This window comes from Ruditapes philippinarum, unplaced genomic scaffold, assembly GCF_026571515.1.
Source record: "Ruditapes philippinarum isolate M1 unplaced genomic scaffold, ASM2657151v2 ctg703_1_1_1_1, whole genome shotgun sequence".
NCBI classification, from domain to species: domain Eukaryota; kingdom Metazoa; phylum Mollusca; class Bivalvia; order Venerida; family Veneridae; genus Ruditapes; species Ruditapes philippinarum.
This window is the reverse complement of record NW_026864166.1, coordinates 89,623-107,351: the sequence shown is the minus strand read 5'-3', so window position 1 is coordinate 107,351 and position 17,729 is coordinate 89,623. Positions and strand designations below refer to the sequence as shown.

At 33.5% G+C, this 17,729-nt stretch overlaps 1 protein-coding gene across 1 annotated transcript; it reads right to left on the bottom strand.

The window, feature by feature from the left end:
* Positions 1 to 3,377: 3,377 nt before the first annotated feature.
* On the bottom strand, positions 3,378 to 11,935 carry LOC132724667 (uncharacterized). The gene is made up of 3 exons (XM_060709599.1): positions 11,795 to 11,935; positions 6,747 to 7,720; positions 3,378 to 6,275 (listed from the first exon to the last, which is right to left on the bottom strand). Exons 1-3 carry the CDS (start codon positions 11,885 to 11,887, stop codon positions 5,276 to 5,278), a joined length of 2,067 nt encoding a protein of 688 aa, XP_060565582.1. The 5' UTR covers positions 11,888 to 11,935; the 3' UTR covers positions 3,378 to 5,275.
* Between the last annotated feature and the right edge of the window lie 5,794 nt (positions 11,936 to 17,729).

Below are 17,729 nucleotides of genomic sequence, written 5' to 3'. Positions count from 1 at the left end.
CCTGCTTTTTTAACAAGAATTTGTAACAGAGTTACCAACGTCCCCCGCCTCGGGGAAGTTTTATATGAAGCATAAAATTGTGCTATTTCAAAAGATTGAGGTATGGACCTAAGGACTTTCAGTCCAAAATTATGATCAATGCTAGATCTGCAAATGCAACAATAAATTTATTAAAGAAATAAAATGAAACACTGAATTTAAAAATCTATCATGTTAAGCTTTGACCTCTTAGTGTGATCTTGACCTTGGAGGTAGGAGTGCAGGTGTTGTGCATGAAATATCGTCTTATTATTGTAACTATTTGTACCAAGTATTTTCAAGATCCCTTGAACTATAATGAAGAAGTTATAGATGGGACAAAAAATATACCCTCTAATAGACTATGTTAATCTTTGACCTCTTAGTGTGACCTTGGAGGTAGGGACCCATGTTTTGCTCCTGACATATCATTTTATTATTGTGATTATTTGTGCAAAGTATTTTTAAAATCCCTTGATCTATGAAAAATTTATGGACTGGAAACAAAATATACCCTATAACAGACCATGTAAATCTTTGACCTCTACGTGTGACCTTGACCTTGGAGGTAGGGACACTGGTGTTACGCATGACATATCATCTTATCATTGTGACTATTTGTGCCAAGTATTTTCAAAATCCCTTGATCTATGAAGAAGTTATGGACAGGACAGAAAATATACCATATAACAGACTCACTTTTGACCTCTAAGAGTGACCTTGACCTTGATGGTAAGGGTGCAGGTGTTGTACTTGACATATCATCTTATTATTGTGACTATTTGTGCAAAGTTATTTCAAAATCCCTTGAACTATGAAGAAGTTCTACATTGGACAAAAGACTATGTTAATTTCTGACCTCAAAATGTGACCTTGATCTTGGAGGTAGGGATGCAGGTGTTGGGCATGACACATCGTCTTATTATAGTGCCTATTTGTGCCAAGTATTTTCAAAATCCTTTGATATATAAAAAAGTTATGGACCAGACACAAAATATACCCTATAACAGACTATGTTAATCCTTGACCTCAAAGTGTGACCTTGACCTTGGAGGTTGGTGACCGATTGTTGCGCATGACACATCATCTCATTGTTGTGAACAATTGTGGTAAGTATTTACAAAATCCCTTCAATGATAAGAAAGTTATAGACCGGACATGAGATATACCCTCAAATAGACAATGTTGACCTTGAATGAGCAAGTGCGACGTTGACCCTGGAGGTAGGGGTCTGGTTGTGCGCATGACACATCTTATTATAACAAACTTTTCTGCCAAGTTATTTCAAATTCCTTTGATAAATGACAAAGTTATGGACTGGACACGAAATATACCCTGTAACAGACTATGTTAATCTTTGACCTCCAAGTGAGACCTTGATCTTGGAGGTAGGTGACCGGTTGTTAAGCGGAACACATCTTCTCATTATTGTGAGCAATTGTGGCAAGTATTGACAAAATCTCTTTAAAGATAAAAAAGTTATGGACCGGACACGACATATACCCTCAAATAGACAATGTTGACCTTGAATGAGCAAGTGTGACCTTGACCCTGGAGGTACGGGTCTGGTTGTTGCGCATAACACATCGTCTTATTATAACAAACATTTGTGCCAAGTTATTGCAGATTCCTTCAATAAATGACAAAGTTATGGACCGGACACGAAAGTATGACGGACAGAGCCTATTTCTATATCCGGCTTTTTTCTTCGAAAAGGTGGGGGACAAAAAAGTTATGGACCGGACACGACATACACCCTCAAATAGACAATGTTGACCTTGAATGAGCAAGTGCTACCTTGACCTTTCAAGGTAGGGGCCTGATGGTTGCGCATGACACATCGTCTTATTATAACAAACATTTGTGCCAAGTCATTTCAAATTCCTTTGATAAATGACAAAGTTATGGACCAGACATGAACTATGTTAATATTTGACCTTATAGTGTGACCTTGACCTTGGAGGTAGGTGACCGGTTTCTGCGCATGACACATCATCTCATTATTGTGAACAATTGTGGCAAGTATTTACAAAATCCTTTAAAAGATAAGAAAGTTATGGACTGGACAAGACGTATACCCTCAAATAGACAATGTTGGCCTTGAATGAGCAAGTGCGACCTTGACCTTGGAGGTAGGGGTCTGATTGTTGCGCATGACACATCTTCTTATTATAACAAACATTTGTGCCAAGTTATTTCAAATTCCTTTGATAAATGACAAAGTTATAGACCGGATATGAAAGTGTGACGGATGGACGGACATACTCACAAAATGGTTCTAATGTGACTTTTCCTTTGATCTTTTTGGCCATTTTTAGTCACACTAGTCTTAAACAAGAGGGCCATGATGGCCCTAGATCGCTTACCTGACTTATCAAACTCATCCAAACAATTACCTAGACAAGCATTCTTACCAAGTCTCATGACAGGTGAGTCAAAAATGTGACCACTACAGTGTTAACAAGGATTATCCATATTTGAGCAGTGCGACCTAGTTTTTTACCCAGGTGACACATATTCAAACTTGACCTAGAAATCATCACAACAAACTTTCAGACCAATTTGAAGGATACTTGGATCAAAACAGTAGCAACTAGAGTGTTAACAAGATTTTTCTATTTTTAGCTCCGGTGACCTAGTTTCACATGTGATTTCGAACTCATCCAAGCAATTACCTAGACAAGCATCCTGACCAAGTTTGATGATAATTGAGTCGAAAATGTGACCACTAGAATGTTAACAAGGTTTTTCCATATTTGGGCGGTGTGACCTAGTTTTTCATCCAAGATGACCCATGTTCGATCTTGACTTAGAAATCATCAAAACAAACTTTCAGACCAATTAACAGAATATTTGGATCACAACAGTAGCCACTAGGGTGTTAACAAGATTTTTCTATTTTTAGCTCCCGTGACCTTGTTTTTCATCCGAGATGTCCCATGTTCAATTTATTCCCAGCAATGACCTAGACAAGTTTCCTGACCAAGTTCGATGACAATTGAGTCAAAATTGTGACCACTAGAGTGTTAACAAGGTTTTTCTATTTTTAGCTCCTGTGACCTAGTTTTTCATCCGAGATGACCCATGTTCAAACTCATCCGAGCTATCACCTAGACAAGCATCTTGATTAAGTTTGATGATGATTGATGCAAAAATGTGACCGCTAGAGTGTTAACAAGGTTTTTCTATTTTTAGTTCCGGTGACCTACTTTTTAGATCCCATGTTCAAACTCATCCGAGTTATGACCATCTTGACAAGTGACTGATCAAAAATGTGACCCTCATTTTTTTTTTAGCTCTTGTGACCTAGTTTTCATCCGAGATCCATGTTCGAACTCATCCGAGCTATCAAAACAAGCATCTTGACCAAGTTTGATGATGATTGATGCAAAAATGTGACCGCTAGAGTGTTAACAAGGTTTTTCTATTTTTAGCTCCAGTGACCTACTTTTTCATCCGAGATGACCCATGTTCGAACTCATTCAAGCTATCAACTAGATAAGCATCCTGACCAAGTTTGATGATGATTGATGCAAAAATGTGACCGCTAGAGTGTTAACAAGGTTTTTCTATTTATAGCTCCAGTGACCTAGTTTTTCATCCGAGATGACCCATATTCGAACTCCTCCGAGCTATTATCTAAACAAGCATCCTGACAAAGTTTGATGATGATTGGGTCAAAAATGTGACCACTAGAGTGTTCACAAGGTTTTTCTATTTTTAGCTCCTGTGACCTAGTTTTTCATCAGAGATGACCCATGTTCGAACTCATCCAAGCAATTGACTAGACAAACATTCTGACCAAGTTTGATGATGATTGGTTCAAAAATGTGACCACTAGAGCGTTCACAAGGTTTTTCTATTTATAGCTCCTGTGACCTACTTTTTCATCCGAGATGACCCATATTCGAACTCATCCGAGCTATCACCTAGACAAACATCCTGACCAAGTTTGATGATGATTGGGTCAAAAATGTGACCTCTAGAGTGTTCACAAGGTTTTCTATTTTTAGCTCTTGTGACCTAGTTTTTCATCCGAGATGAGCCATGTTCGAACTCATCCAAGATGAGCCATGTTCGAACTCATCCGAGCTTTCAACTAGATAAGCATCCTGACCAAGTTTGATGATGATTGAGGCAAAAATGCGACCGCTAGAGTGTTCACAAGCAATTGTGGACGTACGACGTACGGTGGACATTCACCGATCCTAAAAGCTCACCCTGAGCAAGCTCAGGTGAGCTAAAAAAAGACACACAAATAAAAACTGAATGAATAGGATCAAAGAGAATTTACTGTTACCCATTGTTCTCCAAGTCACACTAGTACAAATAAAATGTACCTCTGGGTTCGGACAGATGGACAGAGCCTATTTCTTTATCCCCCTTTTTTCTTCGAAAAGGCGTGGGGACAATAACAAAAAAAAATATTCACTTCACTGTTTAATCAATTAGAAACATGAAGGAAAGAAAAATCAGAATAACCAAAATCCCAAATATTATCTTCTATAGCTTTTGATGGACTGCTGGTTAACATCAAACAAGAACCGGTTGAACCGGATGATGCTCCCCAAATAGGTTTTGGACACAGGAAGGTATACTTCTTGTAGTGTCAGAATTATGTCACAAAAAAAGTTCAAAGTGTTAAAATGAACACCAAAATTAAGCAAAAAAGAGTTATGGTTCTTTTGCCTAATGAGATCTAACTACCTACAAAGTTTCATGTTGATATCTCTTGTAGTTTTAGAGTTATGTCCCGGACAAAGATCAAAGTGTAAAAATGAGCAAAGAGCAATAACTCCAAAATTAGGTAAGACAGAGTAATGGTTCTTTTGCACTGCACTTCTACTCAATGACATCTATCTACCTACAAAGTTTCATGTTGATACCTCTTATTGTTTCAAAATTATGCCCCGGACAAGAATAGCAGACCAATGGACGAATGGGCCATCACAAAAGCTCACCTTCAGGACATTGTCCTCAGGTGAGCTAAAAATCGGACATTATATCACCCCAAACTAGCGGTTTGAAATTTGCAAAATTTGTATTGTTTTAGCATTAGAGATATCCATTTTACTCAAAGATAAGCGAAACAACCTGAGTTTTTCACTCCGTATACCTCAGTTATTTACGTAGTTCATATAGACTGTCAACATTGATGACAACATTTACCCTACCCATAAACATGCTTTTTACACTTGACCAGCTTATTCATCACTGTCACTCAATATACAGCAAAAATTGTTCTAACTCTTCAGAATTATCTCTTTCTTAAACATTGTTTTTTCATCTTGGTTGCCTTATATGCCTGCTTTACATCTTTGATGTCTTCTGTATTTGTTTTGTCTAATGATTTGAAATCATACTGTCTCAAACTTCTTAAACGAGTAAGCCTTGTTTTTTCCTCCTCTAACTTAGCATTTTTTGAACTTTTCAGATTTTCTTCTTTAATAAACATTGTCTTTTTTACCACTTTAGCCTTTCCTACATATGACATTGCTGTCACTCCTCTGTCCTTAATACAACTTCCTTTAGTATTCTGTGATTTATTTGTGCTTTGAGTTGTCTTAACAGAATATGATTTTTTTGTCAACAAGTTTCTTGATTTAGACTGAATACCTTTCACATGCAGATTTCCTTTCACAGACTGCTTTCCTTTCAGTTCTACAGACTTGTTTCCATTTATCTTCTCAGTCTGATTTCCTTTTACAGACTTGTTTCCTTTCAGTTTCACTGATTGATTTCCTTTTACCGAATGATTTCCTTTCACAGACTGATAACCTCTCACATACTTAACTCCTTTTACAGAATGATTCCCTGTGACAGACAGAGGACACTTAAAAGGATGAATTACTTTTACTTTTTTAGATTTTGGTCCATCAATTAAGAGAGATGTTTGTTTCATATCTGTAGAGTTACTGGGCTCTCCTTGAACCATATCATTCCCACTTAACACATACTCTCCTCTTCTATTTTCAATATTCCTAGAGTTTTGACCTGAAGGTAAGTATGTAGCACCAGTCAGAAAAGAAAACCTAGGATAAGAGAACGAGCTTGTAGTTGGTACATCTGTACTCAAAGTAAAACACAAATTGTCCTGGCTGATACACATTTGATCTGAATAGTGGGAAGCTGGTTCAAATTGAGTATTCTCAGAATAATAAAGGCTTTCATCTGCATCGTTCTCCAACAGTATTTCATAGTTTTGAGGTGTAACAACAAAATTATCACCCTCACACCACTGACTAGACTGTGTTTCCCTGCAAAAAAAGATCATAACTGTTAACCCTTCAAGACGACACTAAATAAATAGGCTGTATGAACAAACATGAATAAAAACTACATTTTGTGCTACACAATCATGAATGCCTCACAATGTTGAACACTTGTGCTCACTAATCTGCCAAGTCTCTTCTTCACATAAACATGGGACCTCTGACCTCTGTGGCTACACCATAAAGGTTTATGGCTTTAAATCACTTACACCCAATCACTATGAGTTTAAATAATGCCAGAGACTTTGGATTATTTCATGTGAGGAGGCTAACCTTAAAATCAAACACCGACTGTGAAAGTTTATCATTCCTTTATTGTTTAGTAAAAGTCTGAAGTCAAAGTTTATAATATACATTACCAATGTCAGATAATTAAAATGTCTTATCAAAATACCAAGTTTTGAAAAATGAAATCTTTATCTTTTTAACTAGAAAATGAAACACAAAACTATATACCTATTGAAAATATTTGACATAATCATTATTGGTTTTGCCTGGTCGGTAGGTTTCTCTGTGGCCACTATTTTATGATCTGCTTCTGGTGTCAGTTGTAATGATCGGCTATTTGATCTTTTTGATCTATAAATGTCCTGTTGTTCTTCATTTTCAGAAGGCTCTTGACCTAGAAACTCATTATCAGCAACATCAGACACAACAATATCATCTTGACAATCTTGAATTTGTTCTGAGTCTCTTATTATGTCCACTGAGCATTCGGACAATTTCAAACTGCCTCTTACGTTTGTAATTTTTAACCCAGAAGCTCCATTAGATTCTCTTCTGTCAATACATTTATTATAAGCATTATTCTTGTTTTCAGTATGTTCGTGTTCTTCATCATACATCAAACCTTCTGCTTTGTTTGAATCAGCAGACTCATTACCTTCAACTGAGTAAAATGGTAGATCATTTAATTCTATGATGTCATGCTTATCTACTGATTCTTTGTTTTTGCCAGTATCCTCATCAAAATCATCATCAATCTGAATTGTAACAACATCATTTTCAATTATGATAACATCATCATCATCATCAGTGTCAACACTTACAATTTCACCTTTTTTCTCATTAGCTTCTTTGGCTACATTTAACTGTTGAACACCTGGCCTAAAATTATCTTGAATATCTTGTTTATGGAAACTGCTTTCAGGCTTTTTGTCTTTTAATCCTCCAATTTTATCTTCAGAGTTCTCATCAAAATTTCTACCAGCATCTTCGTTGTAAAGTATTTTATTTTTGTCATCCTGTTGACCAGTGTTTACTATTTCATCAACTATTTTATTCTTAGTCTCTGTTGAATTATTTTCATAAACACTATCACTATTTAATGTTTGTATTTGCTTATCTAGAACTATTAAGTCCTTCAAGTGTGGTCCTGACAAATTTCCATCTAGAGAGTGGAATGTAAGCCATATGCTTGCAATAAGTACCTGCAACATAAAATATGAGCATTATTTCAGGCACAAACGGGCACCCGAGGAGAACCATCGACATTCCGTAAGGTAGCTGGATAGCTTCCTCACATAAAAGAATCCTAAGTCCCTGTTGGGATTTGAACCCACAGCAGTGAGAGGCAAGTAGTTTGAAGTAAACCACTCGGCCATGATCGCCCCTGAGAATCTTAGTAAATTTTATGAGATGTTTATGTAATAAGGACTTAGCTTAAAGCCTTGTTCAAGGCATAATGACAAATGTGATTCATAACTATTAATTATCACACAGAGCTGTATTATAAGTCTCTGGATATCTTAAGACTTAAAATTTCATCACTATAACAAGATGAATAGATATGATCTTCCCTAAAACAATAGACTCCATATAAATAAATATCTGAAAACAAATCAATAATAATTGTAAATACAAAGTTGTGTGAACCATCTGTATAGTGATGCAATTTGTTTGGTAATATAACAATTCGCCCCATTGACAATATGCCCCATAACGACTTGCCCCACATCACCCACTATTTGCCCCTCTTTTGTGACAATTCGCTCACCTTACATTAAATTTATTTTAATTCATTTGGATTGAATTTTTTTTGCATTTAATAGCTTTTGGTATATTTTTTATTGATGGCATTTGAATTAGAGATAGAATAAGAAAAATATCAGTTAACAAAACTAAGAATTACTAGTCTCATTTGTATATATATATTTTTTAACTTTCAGAGATGTAATAAATAAATTAGATTTATATTATGAATTAGAGATTTACACATAAATATTCATTACTTAAAGCAGATTTGTTATACATATAAATATGTTGTATTTTCTAGAACTAGAAAAAGATGCAGTATTTGGATGCATTACCACCAGCTGGTAGTACTTACCTTTTTTATTAAATGCAAAGAATATAAATCTAACTTTAACTTTTTTGAAGGAATATGATTAAGAACATAGTACTGTGATGATTATTGAAGTGTGGCGAATTGTCACTGGACTGGGGCCCTACAGGCCCATATTGCTAGCCAGAAGTTCTAGCCATATGTGAGTCACATTCGACTCTATAGCCTTCCTGTATATGCACTGTTGAAATAGCTGTACAGCATTTTTAAAATAAAGCACCTAAAACTAGAACTATCGCTGAATACAATTCATACCCCCACCAATGTCCTTGACAGAAGACGACTTTGAAAGGTGGTTAAGGGAATAACTTAAGTGGCCCAAATACATAAAAAGAAATTATCTCTGGTGAAAAAAAGACTAATTGTACAGGTAATAGTATAAATATATATTATCAAATCATGTTCGAAACAGTTACAAATAACCTTTCATTTTCCAAATGTACTACACATTTTATAAGTCAATTTTTGACATTCAAGTGTGGCCTTGACCTTAAGCTGGCACAAGGGTAAGATGGGTTTTGCACATTGCCCAGATGGGGTGAACATTTGAGTAAAGTTTGAAGAAAATTCTTCCATTAGTATAGAATTTATAGAGCAGACACAACATATTGTCTAGTATTGATTGTATGTAAATTTAAATACTTAAAAAGGGGCATAACTTTGTCAAAATGCAATACAGAATTATGAAACTTGACCTGCATATCGTATTTGTGACACCTCATATATCTATTAAGTTTCAAGCAAATACCTGTGCTAGTTTCAGAAATATTCATGTACATGTTAAAATTTAAGAACATTTTCTAAGTCAATTTTTGACCTTCAAGTGTGACCTTGACCTTCAGCCAGCACAAAGGTGATATGGATTCTGCACATAACCTTGTTGAGGTGAACATTTGAGTAATGTTTGAAGAAAATTCTTCCATTAGTATAGGATTTATAGAGCGGACACGACATATTGTCTAATATTTGATTGACTGTAAAATTGAAGACTTAAAAAGGGGCATAACTTTGTAAAAATGCAATACAGAGTTATGAAACTTGACCAGCATATCTTAATTGTGACATTTCATATATATTTTAAGTTTCAAGCAAATACCTTTTCTAGATTCAGAAATATTCAAATAAATGTTAAAATTTAAGAATATTTTCTTAGGCAATTTTTGATACTTCAAGTGTGACCTTGACCTTAAGCCGGCAAAAGGGTGACATGAGTTCTGCACATTACCTTGTTGAGGTGAACAATTGAGCCAAGATTGAAGAAAATCTTTCAATAAGTGTAGGACTTAAAGACGGACACGAAATACTATCTAATATTTGATTGTGTTTGATATTTGACCTTCAATTGTGACCTTGACCTTGAGCTGACACATGGGCAACATGGGTTCAGCACATCCCCTTGTTGAGGTGAACATTGAGCCAATTTGAAGAAAATCTTTCAATTAGTGTAGGACTTACAGAGCGGACACGACATACTGTCTAATATTTGATTGTGTTTGATATTTGACCTTCAATTGTGACCTTGACCTTGAGCTGACACATGGGCAACATGGGTCCTGCACATCCCCTTGTTGAGGTGAACATTTGAGCCAAGTTTAAAGAAAATCCTTCAATTGGTATAGGAGTTATAGAGCGGACACGAAAATGGAGACGGACCGACTGACCAACGTGACAAAGTGAATCCATTATCGCCCCTCCCCTCCCCACATTTTGTGGTGGGGGTATAACAATAATGAATATGCAAACTTGTGTTTCCTTTATTGAATATCATGAAAACTTTATCAAATACCTTTTTCACCGGTTCATGTAGATATATAAATTTTTTTAGCGTTTGATGATTGGAATTTTTTCTTCTGAAAATCATGGGCTTTACATAATAATTAAAGTCTCAGTGTGAAAATACAAAGAGAAATAAATTGGAACATCATTAAATCATTTCTATGGACAATTATAGATGTAATACATTTGTAAAAAATATTTACAAATGTATTACATCTATAATTGTCCATAATCAGTCAGTCACTTGCTCGTCTTATTGCATTTTCACAAAGAATGAACATATATATTTTTTTCTAATTAATTTTACGGATGATGTGCGACCATTTACATTTTGACAAGATATTCGTTAGATCTATCAGAAATAAAATTCACCTTTAATTAAAAAGTTTTTGTGAGCTGATGAAAATTCTGTGTTATTTATAATTATTAAAAGGACTTTGTCATAAATAACTACCACTTGAAATTGAACCACTGACTTTAATGTCAATTAAACCCGTACATGATTGACTCATTAGCATTCTTATATGCAATCATGAAAAACAGGTGCGCTCCATCTTTTAATGGTAAGTTAACAACCAGCTTAAAATGTTCAGTGGCCGCTAAAAGTGTTAGATATGAAATATTTATAAGTTTATACAAATTTATTTTAGTTTGATTGTGTTGGAAGCTATATATAAGCTTATTGAATCAATCTCGAATCCGTTCCTGGAACCAATCAGTACTAAGCAATAAATGTACAGTTTCTTGCTCAAGGAAACAACGGCTTGCCCCTGACAGGGTTTGAACCCACGCGGTCAGAAATCCTTAGTACTTTTGGCTAGCAGTAAAGGTTGTGGTGTTAGTAGTTTTCACCCAGGATTACATCAGTAAGCCACATTGACTTTATCAGAGCTCAGTTCAAGCACAGCATTGTTCCTGAGCAGGCTGTCAAGCAGTTTACCAGTACTTATTGCCTTCACTTTTGCAAGGAACTGAACATGCCAACAGAGGTACAGTGAGAATGACCATAAGAGGATTTCTTGATCAATCACAAGTTCAGTTGTGACAATGAGTGTCCGAGAATCGAACCTGGGTAATCCGATTCACAGTCTTATGCTCTACCTATTGAGGTAACAGGACGGCTCGTACGGGGCGTTACGCCTACCACATCTTTTTATATAATGACTTAACAGATAAAATTATAAATTTCTGTTCTTAAAGTTAGATACAGAGAACATTTTATTTCTCAAATATACCAAAACATTTAATCTTATCATTTCTGAATTTCGTATAACCTATTAAATGATTGTTTTTAATGGGACGAATCCTTATAGGGCGAATCGTCAGAGTGGCGAATCGGTATCAATTCATTAAATTGATTACCACTACCATCGATAATGCTTACATCGAATACGCAATTATCCCGATTGTTGACTTTCTCTCTAACAAAATGAAGGACGTCTTTGGCTAAACACACGTCTCTTTTATCGAAACCCATGCTTTTGCTTGTTCAATTTTTGGATTACAGCAAACCTGTCTTACTGCCGTTTGAAGTCGCAATTATACCGTACGTAAAATAATAGGTTGTAAAGTACTAAATACGACCATGGAGTTAATTGTTTATATATCTGTGATACGACGGAGATTTTTTTTTTCATTCCATAAATCAAGTCACATTTAGATAATGAATAATAGTATATTCAAGATATGTTACAAATGTATTAGAGATTGATATTGAATAGTTCATCTTTGAGTCATACATGTAGTTTAAAAATATATCCCTAGACCTGTAGTAAAACATTTTGTTACCCTTATATTCATCTCCCCTGATACATGTATAAAACAAAACTAAAGGCCCAAAAAGAGTCAAATAGAATGACAGAGTAACAGGCTTTGAAAAGTGATATACAAATATGATCGTGAATACACATATCAAGTGGGATATACGAAAATCGTATGTCCCAGAGCAAATGTAAGATTGATATATGTTGCATAAAAAACTTTTTTAATCACAAAGGACCATAGATAAGTCAAAGTCCATGTAAGAGTTATGGACCTTAGCTAGTGTCAAGTTTCAGTGGTTTTGTAATTTGTAAAACTTTAACCAAATTCGTAATCGATCAATTCATTTGTTTGATTACCATTGATAATGCTTACATCTTATAAATAACAAAGCCATGAACTACTTAAGGTATGTATGATAATAATTGGTTTTAATCCCAGCAGGGACTTTTGGTTTTTTCTAATGAGGAAGTATCCACCAGCTTACGAAGGTTTAAGATTCCACTTAGGTGCACATTCATGCCTGAAATAATGAACAGAGGGGGACCCAAGGTCTTCCTCCACCAGTAAAATCTGAAAAATATAAACAGTATGACATATACTGTAAACCCAACCAAAAACAAAATAAGCCTTATGTAAATTATGGACATTTCATTTCTGTCCAAGGATATGAAGTTTTATAAATATCTTTTACCGTTTCCTATACATAGTGGACAAATGGATGCCCATGCATGCTAGAACAACAATCTAATAAGCATTTCTGCATATATTCTTCAATTTTGCTACAGGCCATGGTGATTATTAAATTCCAGTTGTTTTTTTTAAAATGCAGAATGATACATGTATCTATCACTAGAAGTCATACAAAATAGTTGTTTTGAACTTCCTTTATAATTCATTTGAGGATATTTTTAGGTAAATAAGGACAACTCAAATGGCAGACATAACATCATTTACATTGTCTTTCTAGCTGTTAGTAGAAAGATAACACAAACAAACAACTCCAATTTAATCAACCTTCTTTTTCAGATAATTGGGTTTTAACATTTAGAGGCTGTAAGATGTATGTCCCATTATAAAAGAAAACCCCATATACTAACTCAGGTGTGTAAGATTTTTGCCCAAGACATACAAATGTGTCCCATGTTGTTCTGTTGGAGAAAAATAAAGGAAACTTTATAGCATTACTCTATTTATTACTGTTTGTAAGTGATGCAAAGTGTATATTAACAACTAGAATTAAAATAATAACTAATAGAGATATAATTAACACAACTATAAAGTACCAGACTAAACATGTATAAATATCAAATGCTTAACAAAACAAAGTATTAAAACATACAAATCTGAACTTATTTGACAATCTGTTTTTGGATTTTTTTATGCTATCTCAAAAAAACAACAACATTTGTGAATAAAGCAAACATTCTGAATAAAAACAAGTAAACAGGTTTTACTGAATTGATAGCAATTTCAAGGAAAGACATAAGTTTCGTCTAACCTTAGTTTCTGGTCTTATGGCCTGGACTTTTCTCTTTTGATCTAAATACAAGATCGACTGATCTTTTAGGGAGAAACTATGCATGACACAACTTTTATTGAGAGAAATAGGCCAACATATATAAGCAGAACAATTTACCTTCTTTAAAAAAGGCAATAACAAAAAGTTCAGATTCCGTTTACAAAATTCAGAACTAAACATATATCTATTGCAAACTATAATAAATGTGAATCACAATGACTTTAAATCAATACTGAATCTGGGACATAATATACCGGGACAAGCAGCTTCCAATTAGATATGCAATGTTATGCTGGCGTCCAAACAGCTGATCAATTGATAAGCGTAGTGTTTAAACTTTAAATCATACTGTTATCAAAAATAATATTGTTTAATTCTAATAAAATCATGTTAAGATTATTTAAATACAAAGGACAGTTAAAATCTTAGCCATATGGCTTATATTTTTCTTATTTTCACTGTTTACTTCTGACAAAAACAACTTTTTCACAACAATAATCAAGACAAGCAGTGCATGCGTTGAAATGATAATGCGGCCAAAATCTTGAGTTGCTTGTCCAGGTATATCACCTCCCTGTCTGAATACCAAATAATAAACTCATTCAAAAAAAAATCTTACTTGTTAAACATTGACACACCTTTACCCTTATTCTGCTGAATTATAAAATGGACAAGTTCACTTGCCTAGCTAATGATGAAAATTTGAAGCCAGTGAGCCAACAGTATAGAGCCTTGTCAACTGCATGGCCGTACAGGTTGACCTTTAGCTTGACTGGTGGCCAAACTTAATAAATTTAAGAAGAATAAGGGTTAAATTTGATAAATACACCATTTCCATATAATACTACATGTAACAATTTCCATATAATACTACATGTAACCATTTCCATATAATATACTACATGTAACCATTTCCATATAATATACTACATGTAACCATTTCCATATAATACTACATGTAACCATTTCCATATAATACTACATGTAACCATTTCCATATAATATACTGCATGTAACCATTTCCATATAATATACTGCATGTAACCATTTCCATATAATACTACATGTAACCATTTCCATATAATATACTACATGTAACCATTTCCATATAATATACTACATGTAACCATTTCCATATAATACTGCATGTAACAAAATAAGTACATGTAAACTATATATCTCAAAATTTTTGTGTTTTAACATAAACAACATGGAATTTTGCACAACTAGATAATACAAATAGTCTATGTCTCAGTTAGATAACAAAATCTTTAATCCTAATCTTGCACACAATGTAACACAATCTAACATTGAGGCCCACATGGACAATTGGTTAAGCAAATGTGTAGCCTCAGTAAATAAAGACTTTACTTACTTACTTACTTTCTCTATAACCCTTAGTATTTGTATATTAAAACATTGTCAGCTGAGTTTTTAGATTTTGTAAACTTTTCAATTTTTCGAAATTAAATAAAAATTGAAAAAGGGTGTCTCCCTGGCATCTGATGAGATTATTTGACATTTGGTCTGGTATCAAACTATATGCAAATGTTAATGAGGTCACTCCCAGCCAGCTAAAGGTTAACAATGTAAAAATTGACAAAAAGCGAGTTGTACCAAATACACGATAGAATCTATTATTATGCTTCCCACTTCTACCCTTTATGAAATAGCTGTACCATTTAAATGTACTCTGATAAACTTTAATACTGTTTAGTAAAATAAACATAACATCTATAAAATCTGGTAAAATAAGAGTTTAACACTTTCCTTTAAGGAAATCTTTGCAAAATATAGATATAATAAACTATTTACAATTAAAACATTAATCTTTTAATCTTGTATCTTATTATATCTTGTTATATATATATCTTGTTTTATTTAATCTTTGACACAAACATTCCTTTTTAAGCAAATATAATATAAAGCAATATAATAATGTATAAAATATACAAAACAAAATATAACTAGCAAGCACAGGTGATTTGATAAAAACAAATATGTGATAAAATGATATTTAATATGTCTTTTACACCTTTGTATGATAACAATACTACATGATACAAGTAAAATACTTGTTAATGTACATTCCAAAATATTCTTTTTTTTAATTTTATGTGAAATACACAATATTACACACAAGTCAATATCAAATATTACTTATTGTCCATATAAATGTACAGAACTGTCAAATGAGTCAACAAAAAAAAAAAAAAAAAATGAAAAAAAAAAATAGGAAAAATGCATATACCATATGTCTTCTTAGTGCAATGGCTGGTTAACTCCTATTAAAATAAGAAGGACTCAACCTGTTACTGCACTAATGTGACATATTGTATAATAAATTTATTGAAGCATTGCATACAAAAACTTCGAAAGCGATTTGTCTCTAAGCATAATCTTCAACCTCTGAGAAAAAAAGGAGCTAAGCCTTGTGAAACTAGATCCTAATGCCAAGATAAGAGCTTGTGCTTCAGAACCCAAATTATGTGCCTGTGGCCTATGGGAAGGCATAACAAGTTTCAACAGCAAGACGTTGAAGAAGTGCATATTTTTTTAGGGGAAGACTTGTCTTAAATGGTAAATCATGAGACAATGTTAAATATTACAACAAGACATTATATAATATTGTTATGGGTTTTTCTTTTTAAACACATTGAGTATCTATCTAAATACTTGAGTACTCCAGAGTTAAACTTGATACTAAAGTATATGTAAAACAAATCATCTGTGAGGACAATGAAGCACAACCTTATCAAAAATAATATATATCTTAATCCAGGATATGATAATTCATGTTAAAAAGAAATCTTTGTTTATCTCATTTTGAGTAAACGAAATGTTCACATCCGACACTATGTTACAAAATATATAAATAATCTTAAACAATCATACTAGCTACTATTTCATATTAGAAATCTCTGGTGTAATACAACATAGAATGTAAAATTTGTCTTATCAACATCATATATTAGATCAGTTCTTCACATTCCTCACTATACAGTCCTAACATCTGAAGTCAAACTGTTCCAAACTATAATTTGACTAAAAAGTGATAATTAAGTACTTCAAAGTTATAACAAAATAAAAACATAATAAACTATCATTAATTCAGCAGTTTTTATATCATTTATGATTCAACTACAGAACTATTCTCATACAACCTGGCTTCCTCTATACAAACAAGAACTATATAGTTATATACATATGTATTTCTAAATACTAAATGAGTGCACAGACAGATTGGTTATAATATATGATAACACAGGTTAATAGTTTTATCACAGATCATAAAATGTCATAAAATTATACAATGTATATCATCAATCAGTTGAGATTTCTGAAAATTCAATGTCTCTGAAAGACAAATGTCACGTTTCTTGCTGGTATGCTAGCCTTTAACTAGCATGCCTTAGTCTGGTCGTCAAAGTTTAGTATAGTGTGAAAGTGAAGGATAATTTGATTTTCTGTTAAACCATACACATTAAAAACAGTAAAGTCAGTTGTTTTTTTGTTACAAACATTTAACAGGAGAAAAAAGTCACTTTTCTCCTCTTAAAATTACTCTATTTTCAGACTTAATTAGCTGCATGTTGTAACAAACTAGATCTTGATATACTATTTCTGCTTTCTAGGGCAAAGAATTACACCCAAGTCCAAAAAAATGTATATACTATTCTTTGAGGGACACTGAACATAAAATCAACTTAGAAGTTTCCATACTAAATGCTTTTGGTTGTTTAAAGGATTGGAGATGGATGGGCCAATGGACAGACAGATTTTAAGTGATGACAATAGCTAATCTTGAGTAATAGTGCTCTGATTAGAGCTCTAAAAATGTAATATTTTTTAAGTGTACAAAAATGATCAAATGAAAAGTTAATAACTTTGTGTATTAACAAATAAACATACATGTACTAAACTAATATGTCTAACAGAACACATGTCCGCTATGGAACTGTTTCTTAAGATCAAAGTGCTGCTGGCACTGAGGTATTCACTGTTCATGTGACTTTACCTGAACAAATGTAGTTTA

Bases quoted from the DNA above. Each gene is read 5' to 3' on its own strand.
- LOC132724667 (XM_060709599.1), bottom strand. From the start codon at position 11,887: ATGGGTTTCGATAAAAGAGACGTGTGTTTAGCCAAAGACGTCCTTCAT. The intron at 7,721-11,794 runs GTAAGCATTATC...TTTATGTTGCAG, and splicing joins GGGATAATTGCGTATTCGAT to GTACTTATTGCAAGCATATG. The intron at 6,276-6,746 runs GTATATAGTTTT...CTTTTTTTGCAG, and splicing joins ATGTCAAATATTTTCAATAG to GGAAACACAGTCTAGTCAGT.